This window comes from Carlito syrichta, unplaced genomic scaffold (assembly GCF_000164805.1).
Source record: "Carlito syrichta isolate Samal-C Ts95f unplaced genomic scaffold, Tarsius_syrichta-2.0.1 Scaffold315953, whole genome shotgun sequence".
NCBI classification, from domain to species: domain Eukaryota; kingdom Metazoa; phylum Chordata; class Mammalia; order Primates; family Tarsiidae; genus Carlito; species Carlito syrichta.
In genome coordinates this window covers 294,320-312,264 of record NW_007260049.1, presented here as the reverse complement: position 1 = coordinate 312,264, position 17,945 = coordinate 294,320, and the positions used below count along the sequence as shown (strand labels likewise).

Sequence of the window (17,945 nt, the reverse complement as noted above, 5' to 3'; positions counted from 1 at the left end):
TTGAATTGCAGGCCACCTCTCACTTGCTGTGTGACTTTGGGCAAAGCAAATTACCTGACCTCTCTGAACCCTAGACCTTCCTGTGCATAGGAGGGAGACCCACAAGTCTGAGATCAGAGGTGGTTGTAAGGATTGGCTAGGATGATGTGTGCAGGTGGTGCTGGGTGATGGCCGTTCCCTCCACACCCCTGCTGGCTCCTGGCCTGGTGCCTTCCATCGTACCACAAAGATTTCTCCCAGAGGAGTACAACCAGTCATGAGGCCACAAGTGTCAGCCCTTCTGCTTCTAAGCCTCCACCCTCCATGCAACAGGAGGGAAAGGTACATACATATGCCACAGGGTCATTGCTCCGTGTCCCCACAATGCTGAACTTCTTCACATATGAATTGTCTTTTAAGGCTTCTGCATACTCCTTGAGGGTGGGTATGGGGATATTCTGCAAAGAGAAAAGCAGCAGAGAGAGTGACCAGCAGCCCCTGCCGGGACAAGCTGGAGTAGGCAGATGGGGCAGGAACTCTCTCACACACATAACCCGGCTCCTCGCTGATTCCTAGCAAGTCTCTGGCCAAAAAATCGAGTGGGCAATGGGTTCCGGCTTTGTTCCAGATGGCTGAGATTGAGAGAGAACCTCCTGGTAAACAGATTGAGAAAATCCTCCCTGAAAATTTCAGATAGGACTTGCTACTATCTCTCTATGCATGTGGAAGCCAGAGAAGAGGCAAATATCAAGGCATAGAGACTTGAGGGGTGTTGTGCCCAGAGGCCAGGACTGGAGTATGGGAAGGGGCCTCAGAGATTGGCACTGTTTTTGATATACTGTTTGTCTCTGAGGAAGCCTCTTTTCCTCCCTGGACCAGTTTCTGGAAAGCAAAGGTGAAAGGATTGCCCTAGATGCTCGCTAAGAGACATCTACTCCGGGGGTCTCTGTTTTGGCTGCACATCAGTGGCTCCTGGGGAACTTTTACAAAATGGTGATGCTGAGGCCTGCCCTAGACCAAGAGGATCAGAATCTCTGGGGGTAGGCCTGGGCAGTGATACATATTTTTTAATCTCCTCAGGTGAATAGCATGAATCTGTCCAACTGCCTCATGGTGCACAGGGGAAACTGAAGCCTGTAGGGGGCTGAGGCCTCATAGTGAGGTTCCACCCCTCATGCAGCTCTGAGGTGGTATGCACTGCCAGAGTGCACCATTCTGAATTAAGCCAGTGTCTCCCAGTGGTCACAAAGCAGACAACTGAGCCGCCTGAGAGAACGCACGGCTGTGTCTTTACTGAGCTCTCATTTCAGAGCGTCACTTTAGCCCCCGTGGGAGCAGAGGTGTGGAGGCCAGGTGGAGGAGAACACTAGGGCACAAGTTTCCAATCTGATGGTGCCGCTGGGTTGGCAGTCGCTTAAAAGAAAGTGGAGAAGGAAAGAAAGTGGAGAGAGCGTGGGGGGCTAGCTTCTTGTCTTACTCCACTCCCTCCCCCAACTAATCCTCTGGCCTCTGGGCTGGGCAGGTGGGCCGGCAGCTGTGCCTGCTTCTGAATTCCTCCTGCGGCCTGTCCAGGGTGGGACTGCCTGTCCACTTGTGCCTCCCCTGTCCTGGTGGTCACACGGGGAAATGACCACAGAGATATGGAAGGCATTTCTTTGAGCATCTGGGCCAACAGCTCCCTTCCGTGGCTGAAAAATTAGGGTGAGTATGAACATGATACTGTAGCAGCTATGGTTCGGAGGTGGGCCCCACCCAGGGCCTGGGTTACCCCCTGAGCCTGGTGGGCGCTGGACTTTTCCAGCCTTGAGATCCCGTGTCACAGCATGTGTCTGACTCATGATTTTATCTCGGAGAATCTCTCAGTGTTTTGAATAACATGGCAGGTTTCCAAGACTGAAGCTGGGTTGGCCCATGGGGAACATCTGGGCCCAATGTCGTTCTCTGAAAGAAACCAAGACTGTGGGATGTGCTTGTTTACGCTGCCCAGCCCTCTTAAATGCTCCCATTTGTAAAGGTTTGCCCCATTCCTGATTTGGAAACACCTGGAATCCAAACAGGATTCTGTTCACTCTGCACAGCTAAGTCTGGAGAGTTTGCATTGGGTGACAAGGACATGGTCCCCCTCACCTCCTCCCCATGTCAAGTGAAATAAAGGGGCTTTACCCGGATATTATTGAGGTTAACTTCTTCAAGTTCTGGGTCATTGTTCTTTATCCGCTCCAGTGTTTCCTCTACATCTGTCGAATTTGGTTCTTCGTCAGGCACAGGCTTATATTGAGTGGGTTTAATCACACCTAGAGTGACAACAAAGAGAGGTGGCTCACAGAAACCAGGGGATCACTTTCTGTCAACACAAGGACACTCTGAGAGGAAGCATCTGCAGAGTTCAGGGATATAGGAAGGCTGTGCCTCCACAAGGGCTACCAGGAGGCACTGGGTGGGAAGAAGCCACGCAAAGGAGCCCAGGGGCTTGGGCTCTGCTTGGACTCTTTGACGTCCTTCAAGAACTGGGTGAATTGCTTAAACTATCTGAACCTCAGGTTTTCATCTAAAGTGGGATGGTCATTCTACCTGTGTTCATTGCCTCAATGGGCTCTTGGTAGGCTAAGGTGAAGTCTGGATGGGAAAGAAATTCACCAGTCATTCCAGAAGGAGGAATAATTATTCTTTGGGCAGCCTCCTCTTTGGGGCCAACACACCAGCTTTGGAACAGTGCAGTGGAGTAATAAAGACAATGCAATATTGGCACAGGGAAGGACAAAGGGACTCGTGGAATAGAAGAAGTGCCTAGAAACAGACCCTTGTGGATATACGGAAATATCTGACAAAGGTGGAGGCCCAAGCCACAGGTAAAATAATAAATTTAGCAAAAAATGGTGTTGGGATAATTAGATATCTATTTAAAAATGGAAGTTTGATCTCATCGCACACCACACACAAACCTGAACTCCAGGTGGATCAAGAAGTTGAATATATGACATAAATTTCTGCTTTGATAAACTCTTGTGTAGCCACGTGGCTCTTTGCACTGTGGCCGCCAAGTTTCCCAGCTTTGGCCCCCTCCCCTACCTTGGAGATGTGAATCTTTTCTCTCTCTCTTTCTCCAATTTACTTTTAAAATAAACTACATTTTCCAATTTAAAATAAAAGACATACATTTCTAAAAGTTTTAGCAGACAATGTAGGAGAATATTTTTTATGCTATTGGGATGGAGAAGGACTTTATAAACAAGATACAAATCCCAGGAGATGGATAGATTTGAAAACATAAAATTTTGAAACTTCTGCAATGAGCCAGGGTGCATCAGCAAACAGAAAATGCAGAGGAAGCAGGAAGCACAGGACACCTCCTTCTTCCAAGGTGATCTGTGAGCCAGCCCTGGGGCCAGGGAAAGGTGACTGAGGCAGGCAGCCAGGGTTGAGTACTCACTGTTGAGTCCCTCCTTGTTCACGATGGAGCTGCTGCCCAGGGCCTGGTAGTACTGCTGGTTGCTCATGAGCGTGTGCATGCCCAAGATCGCTGTGGGGACAAGGGAAAGCCCATGACTCACCTTTGTCAGACACAAGAGCCTCCCCGGGACCGACATTCCACACCCCGAGAACTTTGGCTCACAGAAATAGCAAGAAACACTTGCAGGAAAACTTTACATTTCTATTTTATTTTTACTCTCATCTTTATTCATGTGACTCTCATCTCCATCCCCAGCCTAGACTTCCCTTGCCCCTGCCTCTAATTCCTAGATTCCCCCTTGATGATCCACTGACCCAGTCAACTCAACTTGGCCAGAAAAGAATGAATCTTTCCCATCAGCAGCCTCTTCCTTTGGCTCACTTTCTATCTTGTCATCCTGTCTGTCCCTCACGGTAAAACCTCAGGACACAGCACCTTCTACTTGCAAGCCCATATGACCACTCTAGCATCTCCGAGATCTTTCCCCCTCCCACTCCATCCCCTCCATCCTAGTTGAGGCCCCGATCATCTGTTGGCGGTATTGTCACAGTTGTGCCATCACTGGTGTCCTGGTCTCGGCTTCCTCCTGCCTTCTGCCTCCCAACATCCAGCACAGAGCAGCCAGAAAGGTCGTTCTGGAAATGCTAGTCTAATCACATCACTCCCATGCTCAGCCATTCTTTCATCCATTCATTTGTTCAACATTTATTGAGTGCGCACATTGTGTGCCTGGCTCTAGGGGGTGCCAAATGGGTTGAGGGGACAGTGGAGAACAAGAAAGACCTGGTCTCTGCTCAGGTAGCTGACAGTCTGCTGAAGGAGAGGTGCTAAGCAAGTACCCACACAATTAAAAAGATAAGCCCCAGCTATGACAAGTGTATGAAGGAAAAGTTTGGTGTGTTCTGGGAGAATATAAAAGAGGGACTTGGGATGGGGAAGGATGAGTAAGTGTTGGCCACATAAAGAGAAGGGAGACAGAACATTCCAGGAAGAGGAAATGGTGGGTGGGGAAGATCCTGAGGCCAGTGAGGGAGGAGGCTGGAGGAAACAGAGACAACAGATATGCAGTGATAATAACAAAGACGGCATCACTACCCCCCTCACTGAGCCCATGCTGTGGACCAGGGAAGATGCTCTGTTATCCAGGATCCTCAATTTGGTTGCACACTGAAGTCACTTGGGAATCTGTTGAAAATCCTGAGGCTGTTGAGGTCTGCTCCAGACCAATTAACCCCAAATCCCTGGGGGTGAAGCCCAGGCATCTGCATTTTCAAAGTTCCCAGGTGGTTTCAACACCAAGGTTACCTGACCTCCTTGATCTGCCCAGCAACCCTTTGGAGTGGGTTTTATTTACCCAGTCAAGGTCGGATTCTGGAAGGTCTTCTAGGTTGAGGTACGACATTTTCTAGGTACAGCCTGGAAGCCACTGGCATCCTGAACAGGGAATGAGATGGTCTGACCAGAGTTCTGACTGTGTGGAGAACTCACTACAGTGGAAAAGATGGATGTGGCTTCAGAACCGTAAGGTTGTTGTAGCTGTCCAGATGTGAGTACAGTGGCTTGTATAGCCAAGCCCCAAACTAGAGCCTGGCTACACAGGCCCTCCCTGGGCCCACCCAGCCTCAACAGCTTTGTCCCTCCCCCCAGCCCCCACAGTCTCTCTGTTCCGGCTACACAAATGATCCCTGCTCCACAGATTCTCCTGCTTTTGCTAGGGCTGTTCCTTCTGCTGATGATTCTCTACATCCGCTTAAATTGGAATCAGATAAATGATGAATGATTTTCTAGTATAAGTATATCCCATTCAGTATTTGGAAAGTATTTACATTAAATTAATATTCATTATTTATCTGAGATTCAAATTCCACTGGACATCCTGTGTTTTGTCTAACAGTTCTACTTCCCTATCCTTCAAGACTTGGAGTAACCCTTCCTCCTCTGGGGAGTCTTCCAGGGTTCTCTCCCTCTCTAGTGCTCCCATACGACCTTCTGTACCAGGAGTCTGCCTGGTGTTAGAGGAACCTAGATACATGTGTGCTTCCCCTACTGGACTGTAGGCTTCTGGGGGTCAGGGAAGAATATTCTCTCTCTTCCACCTCTCCTGTAATTCAGCAGGTATTTGGTAAAAATTTGGTGATGGTTTTTTTAAATGCCCAAGTCATTTGACTAGATAAAGTCTCCCATTAGAGAGACAACATGGCCACCCTAATGAAGAGTCAGGAGACCCAGGTTCTAGCCCTGACTATGCCGGTGATGTCAGTGTGACCTCGGGCAAGTCCCCTTCGCCCTCGGGACTTTAGCCTTCTCTGTTCAATAAGAGGGTGAGAAAAGATCACTGGTTCTCAGTCATGACTGTACATAGGAATGCCCCCAGGAGCTTTAGGACAATATTGCTCATAGCTCCTCCCTGGATACACTGATCAGAATTTCTGGAGATACATATTTTTAATCTTCTCAGGTGATTTTGCTGCTTGTTGGCAGCTGAGAACCATGAAATGAAGATGATCTCAAAGTCCCTTCTGTTTCTCACATTCTAAGTTTCTTCTTTGCTAAAATTAGACTTGCCTGTTCATCACTGAGGAGAACTGGTAGAGAGAGCGACATCTGCATTTTTTCAAGCTCTCATGGTTTTAATTTAGGCTGTGTCTATGTGGGCAGCAGGAGCTGAGGCCTGAGTCAGCGGCAGGTGAATCAGATCCCCACAAGTCACCTCTGGGAGCAACTCAGGTTGTTGCTGGGGTGTGCAGGGTTTTCAGGCTTGAAAACACAGTTTGCAAAGCTTGCTGGGAATCATATGAAAGATGTAACCTCATGTGGCTGGCTGGTGTGGCTTAGAGAGAGGTGGAAAATAGAAAATGCACTTGGTACTCAGATGTCAGCATCCTATAATGGTCTAGAAAGGGGGACAGAGGCAGGGAAGTTACAAAGAATTGCCTGGGAACCAAGAAGAAGGAGACCTGGGTTTCAGTCTGGGCCTTGGTACCAATTTTCTGGGTATCCCTGTACAAGAGACTTCTCCTTTCAGGGCCTCAGTGCTCTTACATGTAAACTGGAGTATGTTTGAATGCCAATCTCTTACCTTTACATAGGACTTAGCTATACAACAGTTTCTCATGTTTTATTCTGTTTGATATTTGAATGCATCCAGGGCAGGTGTGGTCAACCACCTCCTGATACACACTTTTCCAGCAAGCTCAAGAGGGAAATGGTTTGCCAGAGCCATTCAGCAAGGACACTTGTGGCTTCTAAGTTAGTATTCCCACCTACCAGGTCACTAGCAGTTCTAAAGTTCTAAAGCTTCTATCAACTTCGGAATCTAAGGACAGATAACATATATTCTAGGAGATAATATACGAGTATGTTAAGAGCAGGCCTGAGAAGAAATAAAACCAATTTGCAGCTCAGAGGAAATTAGCACCCCAAAAGGGAAGGAATCAAAGAAGGAAAGAAGGAAGAAGGGAGAGGCAATCTAAATCTCCACTGATGAGCAGAATGCCTGGTGGTTCTGCAGCTGGCCTTACCTTCAGCCATACATTGGCACAAAGTCATGACTTTCTCCCTTGCCTGGTTTTGTACACTCCATGTTGCCAGGAGTGAACGGTGGGAGAAAACAGCACATCCACATTGCCTGCTGTTTCATTCTTTGTAGATGTTGGCAAGGCTGAATTTAGCACTGGGGAACTTGATTTTTTTTTTAAAAGTCTAGATCTTCCTCAAAACTCAAAAAGGACTATTTTTGAACTCTGAAAAAGAACATTGAGTTCTGTTTGCTCTCCCTGCCTTGGCAGGGTTCACTCACTTGGTAATTCTACTCAGGACACAAAGAGATAATAGCACCCGTCCCTGGCTTCCCCAATGGCCAACTGCTTGGACTGGCTCTGGGCAGATGACTGGAAGGTGTTTTCCTGCATCCCAGGGACAGGTGGGAGATGCTGGCCCTGGCCCAGGACTTGGGTGCAGTTGAACTGCTCCTGGATAACTACTCCTGACACTGATAGAACAGCAGGAAGACAGGTGCCTGAGCATATGGCAGTAGCCAGAAGCCAGGGGGTGATCTAGATAAAACTGTCTCTGATAGTCACAAGAGCCAAGAGTTGCCAATTGCCCTTGGGGATAGGAGGCCTGGGGGTTTCCCAGCTGAAGAGTGAGGCTCTCTTTCCCCACTTCCTTCCTTGGTCCTGCCCTACCTAAGGGCTCCCTAAAGGCCAGCCAGCATCACCTCCCTGAGTGGGCATGGAAGGCATTGATAATTCCTAGTGCTTGCAGATGACTCCCAGTGGCCTCCTAGCTACAACACCAAGGCCACACACCAAGAACTTACCCCAGCACTTTGGGAGGTGGAGGCCAAGAGGATTGCCTGAGCCCACAGGTTTGAGACCAGCCTGGGCAACAAGGTGAGACCTGTCTCTACAATAAACAAAAAATTAGCTGGGCGTGGTGGTGCATGCCTGTAGTTCCTCTATTTAGAAGGCTGAGGAAGAAGGATTGCCTGAGCCCAGCAGATTGAGACTGTGGTGGCTGTGAGTATGCCACTGTACTCCAGCCTAGGTGACAGAGTGAGACTCTGACTCAGAAAAAAAAACCTCCTGGTCCCCTCTAAAGGCAGGGTCTGACTTTGGTTCATCCTAGTATACAGCAGGAGTTTGATAGTGTACGCTGGTCCATTGAACGGATGGACGAATGCATGAGTGATGTACTTCACCTGTGTCACACTGGAGTCAGGGTAGCATGCCTGCTAGTACTGTCCTACCAGCTCCTAGCATTGCCAGATACCAAACCTACCACACAACACCTGCAGAACATATGGCTCAGAGGGGCCTGGACTCCCCATCCCTCCCCGGGGCTCCTGCCATTTTTGCGCCCTGGACCCTTCTCCTGTGCTTTCCCTAGCTCACCTCTACTCTTTCTCCCTTAGACTCAGCTTCTATGTTTCTTCCCTCGTCTCCCCTGGCCCTACTGCCTAAACCAAGTACGCCTCTTACACACTGTCCTTTTTCTTTTATGACATTCACTCTCATCTATCATTTCATTTTTGTCTAGTATTTGTTTAATGTTGGTTTTGTGAGAGCAGGAATTGGGTATTTTGTGACAAGTCTTTCTCTAGGGCCTAGTCCAGGGCCTGGCTCCCAGCAGGTAGTAGGCACTGGATAAACAGCACCAACTGTGTGTGAACAAGTGAACAAGCCAAGGCTAAGAAGTTGGAAATGTTCTGCTGGGGAGAACACAGGCTAGAGGTGACCTGGACATCCCATACCCTCTTCTTCTACTCTTCTTTCTCTAATGAATTGCCCACTCTCATGGCCCCAGACACTCCCTCCTTGACGAAGGCTGCAATGCCCCACCACTCTCTGGTGGGCCTGCTTCATCCAGAGCCTCTGTGCAATGTCCAGCCTCCATCTCATGTGGCGTCTTTGAAATCAGCTCAGGGTAATGCACTTGCCTTTAGCCACTCAGCCTGCTCTGTGGTACCTCGGGCCAGAAAGCCTGGCACCACCTTGGCCCCTTGGCCTCTAAGCCAGCTCTAGGAATAGCTGTTCTCTTGATGATGCCACATCTCAGAGGCAGTCCCACAGCTCTGCCTTGGCCCTTGGCCTCACCCAGGGCCCGTTTCCTCCATCCCGCATCCTCCAGAACACTAATTCCTCTCCAGTCAAACCCTGTTCTCATGTCCCTAGTCCCAGGTTTCAGCTGCTTGGTGTAACCAGAGCCTTTCCTAACGTGGTCCCGCCCCACCTCCAGACGACTTCTTGAGACTTGGCCTTGCACCCTCTCTTGCCCGCCCTCTGTATTCTGTGCATCCTCCCCTACCCTGAAAGGCTTCACTCAGTTGTGTGGCAACACTGCGAATGGGCCCTAGAACAAAGCTACCCGGGTTCAGCCCCTCCTTCCCCAGAGACGCTGCCACCTTTCAAATGTCTGAGATAAAATGACTGGTGTCCAAGATTAGCCAGTTAACACTGGTATAGACTTACAGCTCCCCTCTCCTTTCCAGACATCAGAAGGGTATGGTATGGTATCATGGATGGATAACAGTAAATAGCCATGCCAACAAAAAATAGAGAGAAATAATTTCAAGAAAGCAACACAGAAACTTAGTACATGACTGCAGTTCTGTCTCAGCTCAGGAGCCGGCAGTTGGGACAGCAGAGTCATTTGATAATCCCTCTGAGTTGCCTAATGAGGGGAGTGATGTCATGGAGGGCAAGTGAAGGAGAAAGTCTAGGGTGAAGACAGCTCCAGGGTCAGTCAATGTGGAGACACTGGACAAAAGCATCACCTTCCCTAATGTACAGATAAACCGGAAGTCAAGGGGACCCCATCCAGAAAATGTAGGATCTGACAAAAAAGTCGCTAACCTAGCAAACCAGTTCCCAAGTTAAGTGTTCTGTTCCCATCTGGGCGAAATACTCACTGTTCCTGTGCTGGTAGTGAAAAGGAACCCATTCCTTCTCAGCCCTGACACCTTTCAAGTCACTGTCCTTTGTCCTTCTTCAAATTCTCTGTCTCCTGAGGAAAGGGCTGTCTGGACTGAGGGTCTACACACTGGCCCTCCCCATTTACTTTTCAGGTCCCTGCAACCTGGCCACCATCCAGGGCCACCCCTTGTGTGTAGTTGAGTCTTCTCCCAGCATCCCTCATGGCCCTACCATAGATAACGGCCACCCCCGATGCCCATCCCCTCCCCTACCACAAATGTCATCAGGAATCAAGCATAACACCCATGAGAAGTTGGTAGATAGAATGAGGCAAAAGTCAGCTGTGGCTGACTGAGTCCCCTGGTGCTGGAGGCTCCAGCCGGCCTCTGACCTCATGCACATCTGAATTTCCTGGCCAGCCTTGAACCTTCCCTTTGTCTCTATGGTTCTTGCATCCAGTTCTGCCCATCTTAATTCGATCTTTGGTTCCCAACCTATTTGTGACTAACTGGCCACCACACTAGCTTTGCTCCATTTCCACGATTTGGCTTCCAAAGGTTTCTACCTGGGTCTGGCACTTGCCTTCCCAGAGCCCCAGGTCTTAGCCTTCTATGTGGTTCCTGGAGCTTGACAACACTAAAGATGCCAAAATCTCTATGCCAAACAGGGACACTTGCAACACTCCAAACCTTCATTCAATTGTCCCCACCTAGGTGGCCCTCAGGCACTCCAAACACCACAGGCCCTAAACTGAACTCGGTGTCTCCCCCACTCCTGCTCCTTCCTTGCTGTCAAGAATGGCACCAACATCCTCTTGGTCTCTGGGGTCAGCCCTCCTTGACTCCTCCCTCTGCCTAGCTCTCACAGCCAGTCAGTCACAACGATCTCCTTTTTTCCCCTCCTCCGCCTACTTGCCTTGAGTCTGTCCCTACCCTGCCCACCCTCCTCCCACCACCTGGGTGATGGTCAATAGGCTTCAAGTCTGCAGAATGAAAAGCCTCCCATTCACTGAGTCAAGGAGCACAGTATGTTAGATGACCTGGCACCTGACCTTCATGGGGATGGAACATAGCACGCTCACACAGGGCCCCTAGATGGGAGTAGGGAGAGGGGGGCGGGCAGGTGGCAGGGGGGACAATATCAGGCCACCTTCTGGGGTTTTCAGGGTTGTTTATGAACATCATATGGAAACACACATCAAGATGGAGGGTGTGGGGTAAAGATGAGATATACAAGGGTGATCCCCTTGAAGCCCAGCTCTCTGAGTTGACTGCAGGCAGAGTACAAAGCAGCAAAATTGGATGCCCGCTGCTCTGTGTCCTTTGTGAGCCTCCCAAGCCTGGAGGCACTCTGGGTGTTCCTCTTCATTCTCTCTTTCAGGTGGCTTGGGCAGGATTCAATGCAAATGACTGGGAAAGGGTCTAAGCTGGCTCTCTCTGCAAACCATCCACATCTCTCATGGCAACCACAAGTGGCCCCATGGTGTGATGGGTTTGGTTGGGTGGTCTTATCTTTCCTTGCTTTGATTTTTAGATAATGGATTTTTATTTTAATACTCTTGGTCTCCTTTGTCCTTGTTGGAAATAGAGTGGGTATTCATGTTGAAATGAATCCTACAAGGCTTCCTGCAGATGTGAGCAAAATCCTTAGGGAGGACGGGGGTTGGGGGGAGGGGAGAGGGGAAGCTTCAGGAATGCCTCCTACCTGCAATGTCACAGAGTTCTGCATCTGAAGCATTTGCCAAGGCTTCCTCCAGCTCTGGCTCCAGCGTCACGGTTTCCAGTACAGGATCCATTGGCTTCTGCTTGGGGACCCAGACCTTTCCTACAAGTGTACAGGATACCTGTTAGAGAGTGTGGCTGCAATGGTACAGCCTCAGGCAATGGCCCTGGGTGGACCATTGTAGAGCCCTGTAGATCCCTCCATGCTGAGAGCCCCTTAAATTTTCTCCCTCTGGGGACCAACTTTCCTAAATAATGGGTATCAAGGATTTCCCACACAGCACCCCCACACTTGGAAAAAATTATTTTATAACTTGATCAAAGCAGGCTATTCTCCATTGAAAGCACTGGTCACAACTAAACAATCTTTAAGCAGAAAAGAAAGAAAAGAAAAATACAATAGAATGCCAAGGACTGAGACACAAAGGGTTCTTGTATGAGAAAAAAATTTATAAATATTTCTTAACAAAATAAATAAAATATATTCAGATTACTAAAAAATGAAAAGGGAGCAAAAAGGTATCCTTGCCTCATGGGACATTATATTCTAAAGTGTCAGACTCATAACTCAGAATGAGGCCGTAAAGGGGTATGCAGGAGGATGGTCACTGCTGTGCAAACCAACAGAGACTGGTGACAAAATTATGGTGCATCCACACAATGAAAATCCAGCAGATATTAAAAACGAAGTGAACTATTGCTACTTACCGAGGAGGATGCCTTAGACAAATGTTGTATGAAAAAGCAAGTCTACAAAATAGCATGAACAATTTAATTCCATGTATGAGAAATTGCATGTAAATAAGTATTTATTCAACACAATTTATTGAGGGCTTCCTATGTGCCAGGAACCTTTCTGAGGGCTGGGGGAAAGCAGTGAATAAACCCCCTAGGAGCTTCCAATTTAGTGGACAGAGACAGATAAACAAGCATGTGATGTTATCAGATGGTATTAAGCATTATCAGGGAAGACAAAGCAGAACAAGAGTCCAAGAGACACCGGCTGGGTGGGGTGAGGTGGGTCCTGCTATTTTGGGAAGAGTGGTTGAAGAAGGCCTCACTGAGACAACAGCCTATGATCTGGGACTTACAGAAGTGAGAAAATGAGTCTCCAAGGTCAGGAGCAAGACAAGAACGCCCACTTTTACCACCTCTACTCAAAACTGTACTAGAAGTTCTAGTCAGAGTAAACAGACAAGAAAAAGAAATAAACGGAATCCAAACTGAAAAGAAAGTAAAATTATTTCTGTTTGCAGACAACATGATCTTATGTGTAGAAAACCCTAAATTTTCACAAAAAACCTTTAGCATTAATAAAATTCATCCATGTTGCAGGGTACAAGATCAGCATACAAAAATAAGTGATGTTTCTATAAACCAGCAATGAATCATCTGAAAAGGAAATTAGAAAACAACTTCATATATAATAGCATCCAAAAGAATAAAATATTTTGGAATAAATTTAATCAAGGAGATAAAAGACGTACATCGAAAATTACAAAACTTTACTGAAAGAAATTAAAGAAGGCCCAAATAAACAGAAAAATATTCTGAGTCCATGGATCAGAACACTTAATATTATTAAGATGACAGGGCTACCAAAAGCAATCTACAGACTCAGTGCAATTCCTATCAGAATTCCAACAGCCTTTTCCCCAGAAATAGAAAAGTCAATCTTCAAATTCATATAGAACTGCAAGGGTCCACAAATACCCAAGCAATCTTTGAAAAACAACAGAATTAATTCGGACATGGTGGCACATGCCTGTAATTCCAGCACTTTGGGAGGCAGAGGTGAGAGGATCACCCAAGTTCACGGGTTTGAGACCAGTCTGGGCAAGACCTCGTCTCTACAATAAATCATAAAATTAGCGAAAAATCATGGCGAGACCTTTTCTCTACAATAAATCATAAAATTAACTGGGCATGGTGGTGTGCACCTGTAGTTCCAGTTACTTGGAAGGCTGAAGTAGAAGGATCACCTGAGCCCAGTAGGTTGAGGCTGCTGTGCTGTGAGCATTCACTGCACTCCAGTCTGGGCAACAGAGTGAGATTACAACTCAAAAAAAAAAAAAAGATAAAGAAAAAGAAAAGAAAAATAACAGAATTAGAGAGCTCATTAATTTCAAAACTTACTGAAAAGCTAAACGATGTAGTAGTAGCAATAAGAATAGACATACAGACAATGGAATAGACTCAAGAGTCCAGAAATAAAACCAAACATCTACGGCAAATTTATTTTCCACCATGCCCAGCTAATTTTTTTTTTTTTTTTAAATTATAGAGATGAGGTCTCACCATGTTGCCCAGGCTGGTCTCAAATCCATGGGCTCAGGCAATCCTCTTGTCTCCGCCTCCCAAAGTGCTAGGATGACAGGCGTGGGTCACCATGCCTGGTACAAATTGAATTTCAACAAGAGCACCAAGTCCACTCAGTGGGGAAAGAACTGTCTCAACAAGTGGTGCTGGGATAACTGGATACTTACATACAAAAGAATAAATTTGGATCCCTATCTCACACTGTATACAAAAATGAGCTCAAAATGGGTCAATGACTTAAATATAAGAGCTAAAATGACAAAATTCTTAGAAGAAAATATAGGCATATGTCTTCGTGACCTTAAAATTGGCAACATAGTCCTAGATATGACAACAATAGCACAAGCAACAAAAGAAAAAATAGATCACTTGGACACCCGCAAAATTTAAAAGCTTTGTGCATTAAAGGACACTATCAAGAAAGTGAAAAGACAACACATACAGAATGGGAGAAAATATTCACAGATCATATATCTGATAAGGGTCTAGTACCTAGAATAAAGAAATAACTTTTAAAACACAATAACAAAAAGACAGGCAACCCAATTTAAAAATGAGTAAAGGACTTGATTAGCCATTTCTCCAGAGATGGATATACATATGACCAACAAGCACATTAAAAGATGCTCAGCATCCCTGGTCAGTAGGGAAATGCAAATCACAACCACAGTGAGATCCCACTTCACACCCATGAGGATAGTTATAACAAAAAAAAAGAGAAAAAGTGTTGCCAAGGATGTCGAAAACTGGAACCCTTAAACATTGCTGGGAGGAATACAAAATGGTACAGTTGCTATGGAAAAGAAGCTTGACAGTTCCTGAGAAAATTAAACATAGCATTACCATATGATTTCAATTCCACTCCTGGGTATATACCCTAAAGAATTTTAAGCAGGTATTCAAACAAATGCTTATACAGAAATGTTCAAAGCAGCACTTGTCACAATAGCCAAAAAGTGAAAATGATCGAAATGTCCATCAGTGGATGAAGGAATAGACAAATTGCAGAAAATTATTCAGTGATTAAAAAGGAAAGTACTGGCACATGCTACAACATGGATGAGTCTGGAGCACATTATGCTAAATGCAGGAAGTCAGACACACAAAATCACATATTGTATGATTTCATTTATAGGCAATATCCCGAATAAGTAAATCCATAGAAACAGAGTAGTGGTCACCAGGAGCTGGGGAGAGGGAGTGGGGAGTAACTGCTTAATGGGTACAGGTTTTATTTTGGAGCAACAGAAGTGTTTTGGATTTAAGTAGAATGGTAGTTGCACAACATTATGGATGGTTCATTTTTAGTTTTTTTTTTTTTTTTGAGTTGGAGTTTCACTCTGTCGCCCAGACTGGAGTGCAGTGGCCGCTCCCGGCCACCGCAGCCTCGACCTGCTGGGCTCCGGCAATCCTTCCGCCTCAGCCTTCCGAGTAGCCGGAATTACAGGCGTGCGCTACCATGCCCGGCTAATTTTTGATTTATTGTAGAGATGAGGATCTCGCCAAGTTGCCCAGGCGGGTCTCGAACCTGCGAGCTCAGGCAATCCACTCACCTCGGCCTCCCAAAGACGCGGGATTCCAGGCTGAGCCATCGAGTCCGGCCTGGTTCATTTTTAAATTGTTAATTTTACGCTACATGAATTTTACCTTAATTAAAAAAAAAAACCCTGCTTACTTCAGTTGATGAAGAATAGTTGGAAGAGGGTGAGGACGGAAGCAGGGAGATGACAGAAACCAGTGCAATGCCAGGGTAGTAGTGGTGGGGGAGGAGAGGGAGCAGGAAGTACATAGAGAAATGTACTTCCAGAAAGATTCTCACTAAAATGGGCTTATTTTCAGTGGAGTGAATTACTTTGTTTTATTGTTTAAAATTGTTTATAGTAAATATCAATTACCTCTATCAGCAAAGTACACAACAAAATCTTTTGGGGAGAAGATCATAACCTCCATGTTAATATCAGATTCCAGGGAACCAGAAAAAGGGAAAACACAAGGAAAACAAAATGCCTAAAAACAAACTCAAGTATGAAAATGACTGAGGCAATGTGTAAAAGGAATATTCAATAAATATTTAATACCTGTAGTTAATTATACCCCTGTAACAGGTAACTCCAGTGAGAGTGGTGACTCACTATAAAACACTGGACTTCTTCCCTTCATCTTACTAGTGGAATGTGAATGTGATGGTTAGAACTTTAGTGGTCAGATAGACCATGAGGACAAAGATATGTTGCAGGGATAGCAGAATGAAAAGTTGAAAAGGGTCTTCATCCCTGATGCAGAGTAATATGCCTTACTAGCCCTGAAATGTCTAAAAAATTAAACTTCTTGATTAGGTCTCCATAATTTAAATTTTCCCCCCAGTTCATGCAGCCAAATCAAATTCTAATGAAAAGATCCGTCATGGAGTTTTATTCTGATCTCCCCTACTTTAGTGAGAATTCTTCCCATTCCAAATTCCTCAGGACTTTGCACTGGCTTATGGCTCTTCCCACATCTTGCCAGGTCTTGTGGTGTGAAGTGGTTTTCTTTCAGCCCAAGATAGCACTAGGTCCTGAACCTGCCAGTCAGAACGGGAGGGTCTCTTACCCCACCCCCTCTGAGACCTACATTTATTCAACCCCTAAGAACTCCAGCAATCATTATTTAAATACTTGATGATGATGGTGATGATGAACCTTTTAGGTTCATCACTATATGGAAATGGAATGAATGCTACCTACCCTCCTTGGATCAGCCTGGTTTATTCATGAAAGTAGTCAGGCTCTGGGAAGCTGGAGGCTGTCCCCAGTTCTGGCCTGGTCAGCATTCTGTAGAGAGGTGGCAGGATTGGTTTGTGTACTGCCAGACTCCCTTCCCTATCCCCTACACCGTGCTCTAAGTCCTCGGCCCTGGGAGGGATGGTGGGTATATGAGGAAGTACATACCACCAATAATTCACCTCCCCAATGTCCACCCAGGTCTGATGCTCTCCCTTCTTATCTCTACACCTTCTCCTGCCACCCCCCACCCAGAATGCCTCAGACCACACACTCCTTTCAAAGTTCTGAAGTTCTATAATCCAGATGCCCCTTGGGCCTCTCTGACCTTCCAGTTTTGGGTATAACCTGGACTGCATTCAAATTCCAGAGTTTGGAACGGTTCAAAGTCTTTCTCACAATGTCTACTCCTGCGTGCTTTCTCATTTTATTATTTTTTAAAGAGCTACTCAGTGCCGGGCACTGTGCTGATGTAACTGGGATACAGAGAGGCCAGTTAAGACACAGACTCACAGGCTTATGTTCTTGGGGTGGGAAGGATCAGAAAGACTGAAAAGAAACCATCGATTCCATAATAATTTGTTAAAAATCAATGCTTTCACTCAGCAAATAAGAACTAGGTGCCGTCTATGTGCTAGCAATTTATTAGGTGCTGGAGATATGACAATGAACAGGACAGATATGATCCCTGCACTTGTGGAGCTTGGATTCCAAGGAAGCCACACACAAGATTCATGAAACATTTATTGAATTTCAACTCGTTCATTAATTCAGCAACTCCCTTCTTAACCCATACTGTGTGCCAGGCCTTGGACTGGCTGGGTGCTGGGGGCAAAACCCAAAACAACCCAAGTGGTTGCCTTATGGAGTTTTCAGGCTAGTGAGAGCGACAGGTGATAAAGCCATACTGCAAAAGTGTGAATTGTCCTAGGAAGGACACACACAGGTTCCTGAGTTGGAAAATAACTGAGGGAGCAGCTGAAGGGGGACTGCATGTCCTAAGCAGAGTAGACAGGATGGCTTTCCTGAAAGAGAAGACAGTACAGTTGAGACCTAAAGGATAATAACAGCTAATACTTATATAGCGTTTACTACGTGCCAGATGCTACTCTAAGTGCTCCTTTAATCCTTATAACAACCTCATGAGGCTGGTGACATTATTTTCATCACCCCCATTGTATAGAGGAGGAAATGGAGGGCCAGTAGTTTAAAATGTTTATTTATGTTCACATAGCTAGTAAGTGGTAGTGCCAGGATTGCAGCCATAGTAGATCTAGCTCTGGGCTGTTTCTGTCCATGA

General features: G+C 46.3%; 1 protein-coding gene across 1 annotated transcript in view; it reads right to left on the bottom strand.

Annotated features, from left to right (window-relative positions):
• The window catches only part of TMOD1 (tropomodulin 1), a 58,445-nt gene that overhangs the window by 17,662 nt on the left and 22,838 nt on the right, over positions 1 to 17,945 (bottom strand). The window contains exons 3-6 of the mRNA XM_008073582.2: positions 11,551 to 11,670; positions 3,410 to 3,499; positions 2,143 to 2,273; positions 330 to 437 (exon numbers count right to left, since the gene is read on the bottom strand). Coding sequence (XP_008071773.1) covers positions 330 to 437; positions 2,143 to 2,273; positions 3,410 to 3,499; positions 11,551 to 11,670 — 449 coding nt within the window. The remainder of the gene's footprint in view (positions 1 to 329; positions 438 to 2,142; positions 2,274 to 3,409; positions 3,500 to 11,550; positions 11,671 to 17,945) is intronic.